The sequence below is a fragment of the Notothenia rossii genome (genome assembly GCF_949606895.1).
Source record: "Notothenia rossii genome assembly, chromosome: 1".
Lineage (NCBI taxonomy): Eukaryota > Metazoa > Chordata > Actinopteri > Perciformes > Nototheniidae > Notothenia > Notothenia rossii.
In genome coordinates this window covers 35,001-52,495 of record NC_136912.1, presented here as the reverse complement: position 1 = coordinate 52,495, position 17,495 = coordinate 35,001, and the positions used below count along the sequence as shown (strand labels likewise).

General features: G+C 45.1%; 1 protein-coding gene across 1 annotated transcript in view; it reads right to left on the bottom strand.

The window, feature by feature from the left end:
- Positions 1 to 16,620, bottom strand: part of LOC307043435 (UDP-N-acetylglucosamine transferase subunit ALG13-like) — a 39,795-nt gene extending 23,175 nt beyond the window's left edge. Inside the window, 15 exon segments of the mRNA XM_079687889.1 lie at positions 20 to 130; positions 362 to 448; positions 450 to 612; positions 704 to 789; positions 1,552 to 1,652; positions 1,743 to 1,807; positions 4,130 to 4,247; positions 4,335 to 4,395; positions 4,550 to 4,709; positions 6,722 to 6,803; positions 6,910 to 6,982; positions 7,102 to 7,148; positions 15,254 to 15,304; positions 15,398 to 15,481; positions 15,988 to 16,620. Coding sequence (XP_079544015.1) covers positions 20 to 130; positions 362 to 448; positions 450 to 612; positions 704 to 789; positions 1,552 to 1,652; positions 1,743 to 1,807; positions 4,130 to 4,247; positions 4,335 to 4,395; positions 4,550 to 4,709; positions 6,722 to 6,803; positions 6,910 to 6,982; positions 7,102 to 7,148; positions 15,254 to 15,304; positions 15,398 to 15,481; positions 15,988 to 16,107 — 1,409 coding nt within the window. The 5' untranslated portion in view covers positions 16,108 to 16,620.
- Between the last annotated feature and the right edge of the window lie 875 nt (positions 16,621 to 17,495).

The window sequence follows — 17,495 nt, the reverse complement described above, 5'->3', positions numbered from 1 at the left end:
ACACGTGGTGTTGGTTTACCGAGACCTGAAGGCGTAGTTCTCGTAGTCCTGGTAATAGCGTCGGCCCGGGTGGTGGTAATAGGTCAGGTGTGGACCAATCAGGTGACGGTTGAGGAAACGGGTGGAGCTTCTGACCAGAACACACACACACACACACACACACACACACACACACACACACACACACACACACACACACACACACACACACACACACACACACACACACACACACACACACACACACACACACACACACACACACACACACACACACACACACACACACACACACACACACACACACACACTTAAAAGGTGCTCTGCTGTGATTGGTTCTCAGTCTCAGCTAATGTCTCACCTGGAGGCTCCGTAGCGAGGCGCCCTGGCGGGGGGCTGGTGATGGTGGGGGGGGGCGTAGGGGTCGTAGGTCATGGCCCCTGCTGAGAGGGGGGGGGGGGCGGGGGTGACCTGTGGGCTGGAAGCGGGGGGGCAGGCTGGAGGGGGCGGGGCCTCCGTATGAGGGGGGGGGCATCAGAAGCTCCGCCCCCTTCATCCCGCCGCGGGACTTCCTGAAGTAGCGGTGGCGGGGGGGGTGGCGCCGGTCCGGGTCTACAGGGGGAGGACAGGTGAGGAGCAGGAGGACAGGTGAGGAGACAGGTGGGGAGCAGGAGGACAGGTGAAGACAGGAAGTGGATCTTACCCATGTCTCCCTTCCTGGACGGCGCTGCCACGTTCCAGGCAGGAACCGGATTCACAGGCTTCAGGTCGGTCAGCTGGACCAGGTGTCTGTGGGGGATCAGGTGGTCTCAGGTCAGCTGGTCTCAGGTGGTCTCAGGTCAGGTGGTCTCAGCTGGTCTCAGGTCAGCTGGTCTCAGGTGGTCTCAGGTCAGGTGGTCTCAGCTGGTCTCAGGTCAGGTGGTCTTAGGTGGTCTCAGGTCAGCTGGTCTCAGCTGGTCTCAGGTCAGGTGTTCTCAGGTCAGGTGTTCTCAGGTCAGGTGGTCTCAGGTCAGGTGGTCTCAGCTGGTCTCAGGTCAGCTGGTCTCAGGTCAGGTGGTCTCAGCTGGTCTCAGGTCAAGTGGTCTCAGGTCAGGTGGTCTCAGGTCAGGTGGTCTCAGGTGGTCTCAGGTGGTCTCAGGTCAGCTGGTCTCAAGTCAGGTGGTCTCAGGTCAGGTGGTCTCAGCTGGTCTCAGGTCAGGTGATCTCAGCTGGACTCAGGTCAGCTGGTCTCAGGTCAGGTGGTCTCAGCTGGTCTCAGGTCAGGTGATCTCAGCTGGACTCAGGTCAGCTGGTCTCAGGTCAGGTGGTCTCAGCTGGGCTCGGGTCAGGTGGTCTCGGGTCATGTGGTCTCGGGTCAGGACACTCTTAGCTAACCTTAAACAGCTGATATTAGCTATCTAAACATCTGACAGATAAACTGGTCTCTGGTTGTCTTTCTAAATGTCCGCAGAGGCTCTGTGGACCCTCCCCTTGTGGCAGGTGTGAAAAGGGGCGGGGCTACATTCGATGTGAAAAGGGGCGTGGCTACATGAGGTGAATAAAGGTGTTTACTTGTCTCCCAGCTCCTCGATGAACACAGTGACCGCTGACGCGTTCGTCCCCACCTCCTGGATGAAGGCGTTGTAGAATTTCCCCTTCGGCTCCAGACGCACCTGAAACCCACACAGCGCTGCGTTCAGGCGCTGCTCTGACTGTCAGTAATCTGAGTGCTCACCAGCTGTAGTGATGTGGATCAGTTTTACCTGACACTTGTCTCCCAGGAAGTACTGCCTCCCTGCAAACACCATGTAGTCCGTCTTCTGCATCTCTGAGGAGGACACAGAACGAGTTAGACGCTTTTATCCATGAGTCTTTCAGTAATCTGTTCACTAACGCAGAGACCCCTTCACTTACGGTCCCCTTTAGGTCTTGATTGACAGCTCTGATCTAACGCAGAGACCCCTTCACTTACGGTCCCCTTTAGGTCTTGATTGACAGCTCTGATCTAACGCAGAGACCCCTTCACTTACGGTCCCCTTTAGGTCTTGATGGACAGCTCTGATCTAACGCAGAGACCCCTTCACTTACGGTCCCCTTTAGGTCTTGATTGACAGCTCTGATCTAACGCAGAGACCCCTTCACTTACAGTGCCCTTTAGGTCTTGATTGACAGCTCTGATCTAACGCAGAGACCCCTTCACTTACGGTCCCCTTTAGGTCTCGATTGACAGCTCTGATCTAACGCAGAGACCCCTTCACTTACGGTCCCCTTTAGGTCTCGATTGACAGCTCTGATCTAACGCAGAGACCCCTTCACTTACGGTCCCCTTTAGGTCTTGATTGACAGCTCTGATCTAACGCAGAGACCCCTTCACTTACGGTCCCCTTTAGGTCTTGATTGACAGCTCTGATCTAACGCAGAGACCCCTTCACTTACGGTCCCCTTTAGGTCTTGATTGACAGCTCTGATCTAACGCAGAAACCCCTTCACTTACGGTCCCCTTTAGGCAGTGGTGTAGTCTACGTGATACGCAGGTATACGCCGTATACCCACTAGAAAATGCCATTGATTTCCGTATGCCCTCTTAAAAATGAGCGATGATACGTAACAACATCATTTTGTGACTTCGCTTTCACGCTTTCGCCCCCTTCTGTATTAATACTTTTGGACGTCTGGGGCTTCCGTCGCCTTTGGCCTGTTGCTAAGCAACAGCAACACACTTTGTTCGGCTCTGACAAACCCCACGTTTCTCTAACGTTATCAGAATTTGATCCTTCCATCATTCAAGTTCGCGGAGCGCTAAACAGGAAGCAAACATGAAACGAAAACAGACGAAAATATTTTTATGTTTTCCGAAGTTTTCCCCTATTACCACTACAGAAGAAGAGCCAGGTCAGGCGGCTGTCCTAAAGGTGACAGAGAACGAGCCCGGCGCTACCGCAAATTTACCCGGTAAGTGGAATTAGCATGGTTATCATTAACGTAACAGTAGCTGGAATTTAAGAACAGGCATCCTTGGTTAGAGTGGAGGGACAGAAAGTTAGGGAAATGTCAGCACACACGCAAAGGAAAGCTGATCTAAACAACAGAAATTCATAAAGTCAATGACTATGCAAATGAGAGTTAATTCATGGTCATGTTAAAAGTGCATTTAAAACATTTGCACCATTACATTACTATATGTTAGTTATCAGTAGTTGTCAAATAATTAGCTATTGAAAAAGTGGAACATTGTTCTCCTTTTATCTGCTTTTCATGCATTTGTTAGCCATGATGTAAATATTGTAAGCAGTTTATTAAATACTTTTGAGTAAATCTTGGCTCTTTTCTGCAGATATTATTGGTAAAACTTGTATTATGCTAATTAGTCATGGTTTTCTTTATTTCCAGGTTGTGCTCTTTGCAGCGCTACAAAATCAACAGGTGTCCTCACAGAACAACGAGTGTCTATGTCTGAGGAGTGGGTGCACTTTAAGATCCAGTCCTCAGATTCAAGCAGATCAACATCTCTGGCCTCTTTGAGAAACAAGATTAGACGACATGAGACGTCCAGAGCACACAAAATAGCCCAGGAGCTCACGGAGAAGGGTGGACAGGATTTAGTTGGAAATTTGGTGAGAGCTGTGTCAGAGACAGTGTTTGCAGTAGGCCATATTGAGATTTTGATAAAAATGTCGATTAATTGTTCAACCCTAGAAGATAAGTGGGCTTTTTCCATCATTGTTCATTCTTTTATTTTGTTATTGTTAATGTCTCTGGCAGTTAAAAGTCACATAAAAATGCTTATAATACATTGACATGTTGATAACACATAACCAGTCTCAAGACTAGTCTATGCATTAGTAAGTGTGATGGTGTTCATGAGGTGTTGCTTCGAAACAGGATGAATACAATTATTACAGTATACCCACTACAAAAAAGTAGACTACACCACTGCCTTTAGGTCTTGATTGACAGCTCTGATCTAAGCAGAGACCCCTTCACTTACGGTCCCCTTTAGGTCTTGATTGACAGCTCTGATCTAACGCAGAGACCCCTTCACTTACGGTCCCCTTTAGGTCTTGATTGACAGCTCTGATCTAACGCAGAGACCCCTTCACTTACGGTCCCCTTTAGGTCTTGATTGACAGCTCTGATAATAAGGTGTTACCTTTGCAGGTGTCCTGCCACACGTCAAACTCCAGGTTCCTGTACACCTCTCCATCCAGAGACTTCATCACCTTATAAGGAAGAGACAGCCTGGAGGGGGGCGGGGCTTCTGCAGGAGGCTGACCAATCACAAGCACTCAGGATCATTATGATATAATAAAGTGTAATGCAACATAACATGATATATAGTGTGTGTGTGTGTGTACCTTTGTGTCCTCGGGCACGGCTTGTTTCTCCTCCACAGCTCCACCCGGGTCAGACTCCTCCCTGAGGACAAAACAAACGCACCTGAGCCCAGCATGAGGTCATGGTACAGGTGAGGTGACCTGCTCTGAACAGGAAGGGGTCAGTACACTGCATTGTGTGTGTGTGTGTGTGTGTGTGTGTGTGTGTGTGTGTGTGTGTGTGTGTGTGTGTGTACCTGCGGTCCTCAGGTGTGTCGTAGCCGAAGTCAGCGTCGCTGCACACCGACGGGCTGTTTCTATAGCGACGACCTCCGACCCTGAAGGCCTCCATCGCCTGACAGAGCTCTGCCTCCTCGAAGCTGAACACCTGAGTGTATAGCACCTCGTAGAACAGAGCTACACACACAGCAGAGACACACACACAGCAGAGAGAAAGAGAGACACACACACACAGCAGAGAGAGAGAGAGAGAGAGAGAGAGAGAGAGAGAGAGAGAGAGAGACACACACACACACACACCAATGATTTTCGGTGACTTCTCCATGACCTAATTTTCCATGACAAAACAAAAGACTCAGCAGTACCACTGAAAATGGTATATTTGAACATGGAACAGGAAAATAAGGTCTGCATATGAAACATGTTGTGCCGATCTAAAACAAATAGGCTTACTGGCTTCTACAGGCTAAAGCAACTCAAATCTCTCACCAGCAAAAACACCTCCTCAGTTAAATGCCATTTTACTAGGGATGGGTACCGAGCCCCGGTATTAAACGGGCCCCGGGGCTGAATTATTAAAGACCGTGGTACCGTTAAGCTCCGACGTTATCGGTCTTTTTATCGGTACTGGAGACATCTAAAAAATGTATGTATTATTGCTACACAAACATTATATTGCAGTTTTAGTGTCGCCAACTCCGATTCTAATACGCAAAATGCGTCTATGATTATTTTTTGAAATTTCAATCCAGACGAGAGATCTCTCTCCTGTCTGTGTGCGAGGGGGCGGGAACACACACACACACACACACACACACACACACACACACACACACACACACACACACACACACACACACACACACACACACACACACACACACACACACACACACACACACACACACACACACACACACACACACACACACACACACACACACACACACACACACACACACACACACACACACACACACACACACACACACACGAGAGAACGCGCTCCAAGGTGTGGTTAAACTTTACCCGTCTCGATGTGGACAATGCTCGTTACCTAAAGTGCAATAAGTGTTTAGCATGTAAGGGCGGTAACACGAGCAGTTTGTCTAAACATTTATCAAAGTGCTCCACATCCAGACGGAGGAATGCACCGGGTTCCTGTCTTTCTAGCAGCTCTGTAGCCCCATCCACGAGTAACGTTTCCACGTCAGGTGTTATGTATGCTAGCAGCAACACACGGAGTTAACTACATGATACAAACATGGGTTAATGATTAGAGGAAACTGAGTTATTTAGTTTGTTAAAGTTTCAGCTATTCTGTTTACAGTTCTGTCATCACATTATTTAATACCATTTGTTAAAACATTGTTGTTTCTTTTGATGTGAAATATTATTTATTTAATTTAAATAAAAACCAATGTTAGTTTTGTTCACAATGTGTTTACCTTATTTGTTTCTCCAAAAGTACCGATAAAAGTACCGTTGAAAGACCGGACCGATCAGCGGTATTGATAAAAGTAGTAGTATCGTTAAAACCTTAACGATACCCATCTCTACATTTTACGTTTCATTACTATACAGTATTTATTATCATTATAGTATTAATATTTCAGCGATTAGATAAAATATAAATTATATTTGATCCAACTTTAGTTACATTTCCATGACTTTACCAAAACTTTGGGAAATATATTGTTTTACAAAACTTTTCCAGGGCCTGGAATTAGCATTTTTAGACACACACACCTTAGACTTGCTCCACCAATCAGAGCTCAGAACTCACAATGCTTCACCAATCAGAGCTCAGTACTCACACTGCTTCACCAATCAGAGCTCAGAACTCACAATGCTTCACCAATCAGAGCTCAGTACTCACACTGCTTCACCAATCAGAGCTCAGAACTCACAATGCTTCACCAATCAGAGCTCAGTACTCACAATGCTTCACCAATCAGAGCTCAGAACTCACAATGCTTCACCAATCAGAGCTCAGTACTCACACTGCTCCACCAATCAGAGCTCAGTACTCGCACTGCTCCACCAATCAGAGCGCAGTACTCGCACTGCTCCACCAATCAGAGCGCAGTACTCGCACTGCTCCACCAATCAGAGCGCAGTACTCATACTGCTCCACCAATCAGAGCGCAGTACTCATACTGCTCCACCAATCAGAACGCAGTACTCACACTGACAGAGGGCTGCGGAGGCGGGGTAACTCCTCGGGTAAACAATGTCATAGTGACCATTGATGGAGCAGCACAGCGTCACCTAGGAAACACAGCTGACATCAGTCTTGACGAATCAAATTGCAGAGTTTACAGTCATGTGACCTGCTGTTGGTAGTTTAATGATCATCACATGTTTCCCTTCTTACCTTGTCATCAAATTCTTCTTCTGAGATCACCGTGGCTGCTTTCCCTGGGTAACGATAGATCAGGAAACAGTGCCTAGACACACCGACCAAACACAGACCACACACACAGATACAGACACAGATACAGACACACACTTTAATTCACAAACAGATGGAGGTTGGAGCAGATGAACTGGATGGATAATCCCTCACCTGTAGAGCTGAGACAGAGCCTTGATCTCCACCTGACCCACTGTCTCCTGAAAACACACACCTGCCGTCACACACCATCGTCTACACACACCTGCCGTCACACACCATCAGCTACACACGCTGTCCCGAATATCATTTTTCGGGCTCCGGATATTCCGTAGTAATCTGCAGCGAATATTCGGCCCGCGGGGGGGGGGGGTTGTAGTAATCAGCACCGAACCACTTCAACACGTGTATTTTGGTGTATTCACGGCATTTATTTTGTTATTCTACAGCAGAGGTGCCCAGTACGTCGACCGCGGTCCACCGGTCGACCGCGGGGGCAATGCTGGTAGATCGCGAGTCATTCATAAATAAAAAAAATCCAGCTCCGTTAAAATAGACAAAACAGCTTTTGATTCCTCCTCCTTTGGCCTCCCTGCCACTTAATTCAGGAGTTGACTTGATTGACAGAAAAAGCGACCTATTGCTTTCCAGTCTGTTAACCCAGAATGCAAAGCGATACAAAATCAGTCAAGTGCCGGGAGAGACAAACAACAAAATGAGTGCGGGAACGAGCAAAAAGCTAAAGACAAACCACTTCCACCCAGAATGGGAGGGAGAATCTTTTTTGTGATGTCACATTCAAAGGTTATTTGCCTTATTTGTAAAGCAAGCGTCGCTCTGCCAAAGAAAGGTAACGTGGAGAGGCATTATCGGAGTGTTCACAAGGCATATGACAGCGACTTCCCTCCGAGTAGCGAGTTGAGAAAGAGAAAGGTCATGTATTATTGCTACACAAACATTATCTCTTAGTCTTAGTGTCGCCAACTCGTTTCTAACATGCAAAAAGACAAACAAATGCGTCTATGGTCGGTGTATTTTCTATCTTTCCAATCGAGAAGAGATCTCTCTCTCCCCCGTCTGTTTGCAAGGGGGCGGGGCAGTTTACACACACGCAGCTGCTACATGCAGCAACACACGGAGGAGATGGTGGAGAGAAGCGCTCCAAGGTGTGGTTACATGTTACCCGTCTTGAGGTGGACAATGCTCGTCACCAAAAGTGTTTATCATGTAAGGGCGGTAACACGAGCAATTTGTCTAAACATTTATCAAAAGTGCACCACATTCAGACGGAGGAATGCACCGGGTTCGACTGTCTTTCTAGAAGCTCTGTAGCCCCGTCCACGAGTAACGTTTCCACGTCAGGTGTTATGCATGCTAGCAGCAACACACGGAGTTAACTACATTATACAAACATGGGTTAATGATTAGAGGTAACTGAGTTATTTAGTTTGTTAAAGTTTCAGCTATTCTGTTTACAGTTCTGTCATCACATTATTTAATACCATTTGTTCAAACATTGTTGTTTCTTTCGATGTGAAATATTATTTATTTAATTTAAATAAAAAGCAATGTTAATTTTGTTCACAATTTGTTTAGTTAATTTAATAATATATCTATTTTTGAATCAAGTATTCATCTTTATTGTCTTCATTGTTAGTTTCCACATGCCTAAAACAACCTCAAACTAAATCTAAAAGTTGATGGCTAAATCAGAGCGTTTGAGAAATTGTGCAAGGCACACAGTGGTAGTCCGAATAGTCGATTAATCGTTTCATTAATCTATAGATTAATCGATAATCAAATGAGTCGTTTGTTGCAGCCCTATTGTAGTCATCCCATGTAAAAATAAAACGTGTTATTCAGCAACCCTTGCAATTTAGGATTTTATTTTTGGTTGGTAGACTTCGGTTAGCTGGTCATTTCAAAAGTAGCTCACCAGCCAAAAAAGTGTGGGCACCCCTGGTCTACAGTATTGTTGTTTGATAGTTATTAAGCCAATTTGTGTTCTTTGAAATTGAAAAGGACATCGCATTGTGTTTGTTACTTTCGTTGCAGTTGTATATGTCTTAAGTGTCTTAATTTGGCTTGGCTTCCTATTTATGGACATGCTTTTATTTTGAAGGAGAGGTAGCGCTGTTGAAAGGAAGTTGTTGTTGCTATGGAAACAACGTGACTGAGATTAACGGAGAAAAGTAATATCTATTTATAAAGACGGAGAAAGTAAACGATAACGTTTATGGTTAAGTGTTAGCACCCCCCGAAGAGGAGCTCTTACGTTGATATTGGAGATTTCAATAAATTCAATTTATGTTTAAAAAACAAACAAAACGAATAACGAAATTGAAACCCGAATAGTACTCCAATGCATCGGCATCGCGAGACCCTTTTCACGGGGGCACGTGCCCCCCTGTAGATCTGAGGTGCCCCGGTATGCCTGGGTCACTGATTTTTTTATTAATTTATTCAGGGTTCGAAATGGCGACACGCCCGCACGCCCGGGTCTAGTAACTTTCCTATCGGACTAGTAACTCTATGCACTTGCCTGCCCGTGTGTCTGGTAACTTTATAACCCCTTTGCACGGAGCGTCTTTTACAAGCATTGTGGCCGTCAATGCGAACTCAATTTTGCTACTGTAAACCTCTCTTGCACAGCATAAGACTAGTCCTATTCAGCACACGCTGCTTTCATTTGTTTATTCGAATGTTTTTTGTCCCTTCTGATAACCCGTAGTGTTGATGCGTGTTTTGCCTTGGTAGTTCAGGATACCATGAAATAAAGCTTGCGGTCAATCTGGTAAGCAACGTAATTTTACGATGAACATAATCTTAGTTTTAGAAGTGAAGGTCACACAGGAGTAGGCTATATATTTTAATGAGTTTGCCTGGAAGCTAATCGTATAGGCTACACTGTTAAATGTTATGTGATTTGTATAAATAGCACTTTTGAATAATTTATAAAACATAATAGACTAGGCTAAATGGATGGAGATGTGAATAGCAGTGACATGCGCTGAGGTTCATGGCTGGTGAGGCACTGACAGTTTCAGTGTCAGATTTAGAAATATATAAACCCAAGTATCTTAAATCACGAAATCTATTATTGAGGTGAAACATTTTCAAAGAAATGTGGCTTTGAACGTGAGTAGTCGATGGAGTTATCCTAACCGTCTTTTGAAACATACCTTTTAGCTCCGGCGTTGGTTTCCCATTATTTATCACTTCACGATTTGATTGATTTGATAGTATTCTGTATTTTAGTATTTAGTATCTTGTAAATGGACATCAGAAAGTTATTCGCTCGGAGCAGGGATAAAGCAGCAAGGAGAAATGAGAGAGGTAAGCTAGGTAACAAGGCAACCCAAACCACTTTTAGGTAACAACCCACAAGTTGAGTTCACCACTGGTCACTAGCCTAACAGTTACATATCTGTCCAGACAAAGAGGAGCAGCAGAGTGTCGGAGGAGGTGAAGGAGAGAGGGATGTTGATGAGCACGAGCAGAGGTGATATGGCTATTAATTTAATATTAATTAGGAATAACTGCAAACAGGTTATACACAAGTAACCTTACATCTGCATATGTAAAAATGTAGATAATGAAAATGCAGACATTAGACTGTAATATGTTCATGTTGTTTCAAGACTCAGTGCAGCAGAGTGCAGAGGAGGAGAGGAGGAGATTGAAGATCGTCGCACGCATCTCTGCTTGCCTAGCAGACATCTCTCGGTGGATGTCTGCTCATCACCTCAAGCTCAACCTTGACAAGACTGAACTGCTTTTCCTTCCGGGAAAAGATTGTCCCACTCTTGACCTAACAATCAACATCGGCACCTCTGTTGTTTCCCCGACTCAGACTGCAAGGAATCTGGGTGTGGTCCTAGATAACAAACTGTCCTTCACTGCAAACATCACTGCTACAACCCGCTGCTGCAGATACACGCTTTACAACATCAGGAGGATACGTCCCCAGCTGACCCAGAAAGAGACGCAGGTTCTGGTCCAGGCTCTCGTCATCTCACGCCTAGACTACTGCAACTCCCTCCTGGCTGGTCTACCTGCATGTGCCCTCTGACCTCTGCAGCTCATCCAGAATGCAGCGGCTCGTCTGGTCTTCAACCTTCCCAAATTCTCCCACACCACACCACTCCTCCGCTCCCTTCACTGGCTTCCAGTAACTGCTAGAATCCACTTCAAGACACTGGTACTTGCGTACCATGCTGTGAATGGATCTGGCCCTTCCTACATCCAGGACATGGTTAAACCGTACACCCCAGCACGTGCACTCCGCTCTGCATCGGCCAAACAGCACGCTGCACCCGCACTGCGAGGGGGACCCAAGTTCCCGTCAGCAAAAACACGTGGGTTTGCTATCCTGGCTCCAAAATGGTGGAATGAGCTCCCCATTGAAATCAGGACAGCAGAAAGCTTACACATCTTCTTCAGACTGAAAACTCATCTCTTTGGACTCCACTTCCAGAGATAGAGTTACTAACAAAGCACTTATATACTAATAAAGGGCTGGCTTTCTAAATGCCAGTTGAGTAGCACTTGAAATGTTTGGCTCTATGAAACCTGATGAACTTATATGATTCTGTTTTCTTAAAGGTTGTATCTTCCTGGTCGAACGCACTTATTGTAAGTCGCTTTGGATAAAAGCGTCAGCTAAATGCAATGTAATGTAATGTAATGTAAAAGGGACACAGGAAGGGATGACACTGAGAGATGACACTGACAGGTGAGAGTGAGACTCAGCTGACAATGTAGTTAGCTACTGTAAATGTCCCTACTTATAGATGTGATGAATGTTATTTGAACTTTTAATGGTTATCTGAGGTAACTATTGAGCATATGATTTTTTTGTACGTTGCACCAGACAGGAGAGTCAGAGGGCAGAAGAGATTGAGCTGGTTGAGGCAGGGGAAAGGCAGAGAGAGAAGGAAGGACAACAAGAGACAGACAGGCCGGAGAGATCACACCCCAGAGATGAGACTGAGAAAACAGTTGCCACAGTGGCAGAGAACATTAGACTGGGGGCAAGAGAAAAAAGCAGTGTCCACAATCTTGAGGGACATACAAGTGATCTTGGGGGAAAGGAGTCTGGCCCAAACCAAGTTAAGTTGTCAAAATATCCCCAGCACAACTTTGGTGCAAAGAATCGATCATTTAACGCCAACTGGTTTGAAAGCTTTACATGGCTGGAATATTCCAAGGCTAAAGATGCAGCGCTTTGTTTTCCCTGTAGAATATTTGGGAAACATTTGAAGAATGACACCTTTGTAAACACTGGCTTTCAAAATTGGAAAAAAGCTCTGGATGTCTATAGAGAGCATGAGAAATCACCAGCACATAAGGCAAGCATGCAGTCTTGGTGTAGTTATAAAGCCAGTGAGGCTCATGGCAGTGTTGTCGACCATTTGGATTCTGCCAGTGAGCATGAAATAAAAGAGAGACGGGAGTACCTCAGCCGGGTTGTGGCTGTTACCAAGTTTTTGGGAAAACAAAATATCCCATTCCGTGGCCATGATGAGGGCATGTCCAGCGACAACCAGGGGAACTTTCTGGAATGCATGAACCTCTTGAAAGAGTTCGACCCTTTCCTTCAGACATATTCAGCACCATCACACACTACATACTTGTCACCTTCATCACAAAATGAAGTAATTCAGTGCTGTGCCCAGGAGATAACAAAAGCTATCAGTAAAGACATTAAGGAGGCTGGAATGTTTTCAGTGATGGCTGACGAAGCAAGAGATGGCAGCACTGAGCAGCTAGCTGTGTGTGTCCGATATGTTGCTGGGGGGAGTGTGCAAGAACATTTACTAGCTATGGTAGATTTGAAGGGTTTTGACGCGGAGTCCATTACAACTGCCATTGAACAACAGCTAAGGTTGAATGGCATAGACCATGTGAAGGTGGTTGCACAGGCTTATGATGGCGCCTCAGTCATGAGTGGGGCTGTTGGAGGGGTCCAAGCAAAGTTCCGAGAGAACCATCCCATGGCCATTTATGTGCACTGCTATGCACATCAATTGAATTTAGTGCTCTGTTCCACATGTCTGGCCATACCAGAGGCCAGGAAGTTATTTGACCTCCTGCAGAATGTCTATACATTCTTTTCTGGCTCCCTTGTGAACCATGACAAGTTTAAGGAGACTCAGAAACAGCTTGGCTTACAAGCGTCTGAGCTTGTACAGCTGTCCAAGACCCGATGGTCTTGCCAGCTGAGGTCTATCAACGCTATGATAGAGAATTTCCCAGCAGTTCTCACGTGCCTGTCCAATATCAGCAACCCTACGGCTGTGGGTCTGCATGCCAACCTTGCAAGGTTCTCCACAGTTTATCTATTGATGATGTTCAAGACTTTTTTGTCTGTGACAGAAAGTCTACACAAATACCTACAAAGTGAAACTGTGGACCTGGCAAAAGCTGAGGAGTTCAAATGCGCTGTGTGCGCCACTCTACAAGAAATGCGCACTGATGACAAAGCAGCTGAGGTTTATGACCGCGCAAAGGCCTTGTGCGAAACACACCAAATCCCTGAGTCATGTGCTGTACCAAGACAAAGGCAGAAGCAGAGACGCATGGAGGAGTATGTAGTCGAGTCTAGTTGTGGGGCAGCGAGTGACCTAGGGAATGCCGAGAAGTTGAGAACCGCAGTGTATCTACCTTGCCTTGACAGGATGGTTGCTGAGATGGAGCAGCGTTTTTCATCTCTCAACAGCACAGTTCTAAAAGGTGTTCAGGCCTGTAATCCAGGATCTAGCAACTTTCTCTGTGAGGAGGACCTCAGAGGTCTGGCAGATCATTATAATGTGGATCTAAAGCAAGAGGAAGTGCTGGTGGCTAAAAACTATCTGGCCAGAAAGCAGGAAAGCCTTCCAATCACTGACATGCAATGTCTTTTCAGTTTGCTGGATCATGTCATGTTCCCAACATTGACACAGGTCATTCAGATATCTCTGACCATTCCAGTGTCCAGCTGCACTTGTGAACGTACATTCAGCGTGCTGAGACGCCTCCACACGTGGTTAAGAAGCACAATGGGGCAAGACAGACTCCACCATCTTGCCATCATGTCTGTTGAGAGAGGAGCACTCTCCAAGTTAAGCCACTGTCAATTGATTGATAGCTTTGCAAAACTGAAACCGAGACGTTACAGTTTACTTTAAAAAAAATGAACATAGACCTCTCCCATCTCTCTGACCATGTACACACCTCATAGGATGGGGGGTTCTCTTTCAGTTTTCAGTTTTCAAGTCCATGTTTGCTGACAGATATTTCATGAAGATTCATTGTGCCTCTTTTGCCTTCATCAGTTAGTGATTTAGAGATACTGCATACAGTTAAGTTCACAAGTAGGCCAATTCAATTCAGTTTGGTTCAGGTAGGCTAGATATTTAATGATGCAGAAAATAACAATCTGATTGTACTATTTATTTATGACACTTTATTATAATAAATAAGTGCAAAAAAATGTTTGCTCGCGTGCTTGCATTAATTATCTGTGCCCATGCTTTTTTCAAAGAAATAACTGCAAAACATTTTTTTTTTCTGTGCCCCTGTAGTGCCCCTGTATAGTATTGGGTCAGCTGACGCCCCTGCTCCAATGAACGAATATTCGGTTATTCGGGTACAGCCCTACTACACACACCTGCTGTCACACACCATCAGCTACACACACCTACTGTCACACACCATCAGCTAAACACACACAATCAGCTACACACACCTGCTGTCACACAACATCAGCTAAACACACACCTGCTGTTACACCATCAGCTACACACACCATCAGCTACACACTAGGGATGCCAGCAATTATTCGATTTTTCGTTACAGTCTCCATAATCGAAAATTATTTTTTAAATTCGATTTTATCTATATATTTTTATTATTTATGTTTCTTTTTTTTCCTGGCTTAGTTTCAACCAAAATATAGACTAATGCTAATAATAGTATTAATAATTGTAAATGGCCATTGGTCAGACCACCAGTTTGTTTTACTGTAAGCTTGAAGGAAGCCAGCAGCTACACACCGCCCCCCCCCCCCCCCCCTCTCCGTCACACGTGCGATTGATTTATTGGTGATATACAGAACAGTGAGAACAACACAACTAAAGATGAACAAAGCGGCACGTTCAAAGAAGAGTTCCTCGTGGAACTACTTCGAACTCACAAGTGCAAATGAAGTAAAATGCAAGCTCTGCGAAAAGACTTTGGTCTACCACAGCTCAACATCGCGTTCGCATTTGAGTATGCACACCTGCTGTCACACACCATCAGCTACACACACACACACACAGAGTCAAAGGTCACAGCAGCTCACCTTCGGGTCCTCCAGACGCTGCAGATATTTCTCAAACGAACCTTCAACAAACTGGAAGAGAAAACAACACATGCGTTAGTTAGCTTAGCACGTTAGCTGCCTGCTAGGCACGTTAGCATTTGATTTCTCTGCCCAGTTACTCACAGGTTCAAAGTTGCATCTGTTAGTTCTCATGTAGTCGGCACATTCCTGACGGATCCTGTGATGGTAGTTCTGAGAGTAATACAGCTACACACACACACACACACACATGTTAGCATGTAGCTTGAAATCGTCGTGTTCCTGAAACACAACCATCTAGTTAATTGCATATCCATTAAACTTCATTTAATTAAATTAATATAATGAGTCAAATTAATCTTTATAGATATCATAAAGTTCACTTTTGTTTCTCCAATTTTATTTTCAATCCTAAATAATGAGTTTCAATGTCAAACCAAAAGAGGCAGACGATACCTGCGCTGACTCATTAGCTGATCTCTCCTCTGTTCAAAATAAGAGACCTGAATATAGATTTCAGATCTTTCATAATTTTTTGTTTTACAGAAAAAAAAAATGTTCATTTAAAAAGTGAATTCAAGACAGCTGCTAGCTAGCTTTATTATAGTTAGCTTTAACATGTTTTTTTCGTTTTTTTTAATTAGCCTTAGCATTGTTAGCCTTAGCGTGGTTAGCTTCATCATGTTTTTTAAATTAGCTTTATCCCGTTTATCCCGGTTTCGCCCGCTCCTCACCTGCTCGGACACGGCTCGGAACAGGCTGGACGCGTCTCGTGCCACCATCTTCCGGTACAGACCCAGGCTGCACAGGTACTCGTCCATGTTGACGAAGTACTTCTTCAGACCTTTCTGCATCCCGGGGGCTCAACGGGACTCAGATAAACCCCGGTACTACTCTCTGGTACTGTCCGGTTCCCTCTCTCCGGTCCTCTCTCTGGTACTGTCCGGTTCCCTCTCTCCGGTAATCCAGGGTCCTCTCTCGGAGCAGAGAGCGCCCAGGTGAATCTCATCAGCCTGATCAGCGCGTGGCCCCCTGAGGCGTTCAGGGACTCTGTTAGAAACACGCTGTTTGAAAACTGAATGTGTTAATGTATCAGTCTACAGGTGTCCCTTCAGTCTACAGGTGTTAACGTGTCCCTTCAGTCTACAGGTGTTAACGTGTTCCTTCAGTTTTCAGTTGTCCCTTCAGTCTACATGTGTCCCTTCAGTCTACAGGTGTTAACGTGCCCCATCAGTCTACAGGTGTTAACGTGTCCCTTCAGTCTTCAGTTGTCCCTTCAGTCTACATGTGTCCCTTCAGTCTACAGGTGTTAACGTGTCCCTTCAGTCTACAGGTGTCCCTTCAGTCTACATGTGTTAACGTGTCCCTTCAGTCTACAGGTGTTAACGTGTCCCTTCAGTCTACAGGTGTTAACGTGTCCCTTCAGTCTACAGGTTTCCCTTCAGTCTACATGTGTTGAGATGTTTAAATTCACATCATGTCTTCTTTTACCTGATCAATATAGCCTATATAACCTACAAAATAATAAAACTAACTTGTGAGCAACACACACACACACACACACACACACACACACACACACACACACACACACACACACACACACACACACACACACACACACACACACACACACACACGCACACACGCGCACGCGCGCGCGCTTCATGGGGCCTCACATTGCGCAGGTCTCCGCAGGTCTCCTTGTATCTGCTAATGTGCAGGAGGAAGAGTGATAAACTGTCTCTCTAGTTGGCTTACATAACAGTTACATTTTACATCCTCAAAAACTATGGATGCCAGAAACTGACCATGATCAAATTCGAAAATCGGACAGCCCAGCTGGCGATTATTAATCGATTATTCGCCGCCGCCTTGACTATATTACAACTATATTATAATAAAAATAATGTAGTATTTATATTATTGAATTGATTATTATTATTATTATTATTATTATTATTATTATTATTATTAGTAGTAGTAGAAGTAGTTTATTTGCATTAATTATATTAAAAACTGCTCTGGAGATGTTGTCATTTCTCCACAAAAGTGAGTTACAGGAGCTGTACCCAGACCTCTGGATTTCCATCCGCATAGCAGAAACTCTTCCTGTTGCGTCTGCTGAGAGAAGCTTTTCCAAACCGAAGCTTATGAAGACGTACCTCCGGTGGTCAATGGCACAAGAACGCTTAGGTGGCCTGGCTATCATAAGCATCAACTCACAGTTGGCACAGCAGCT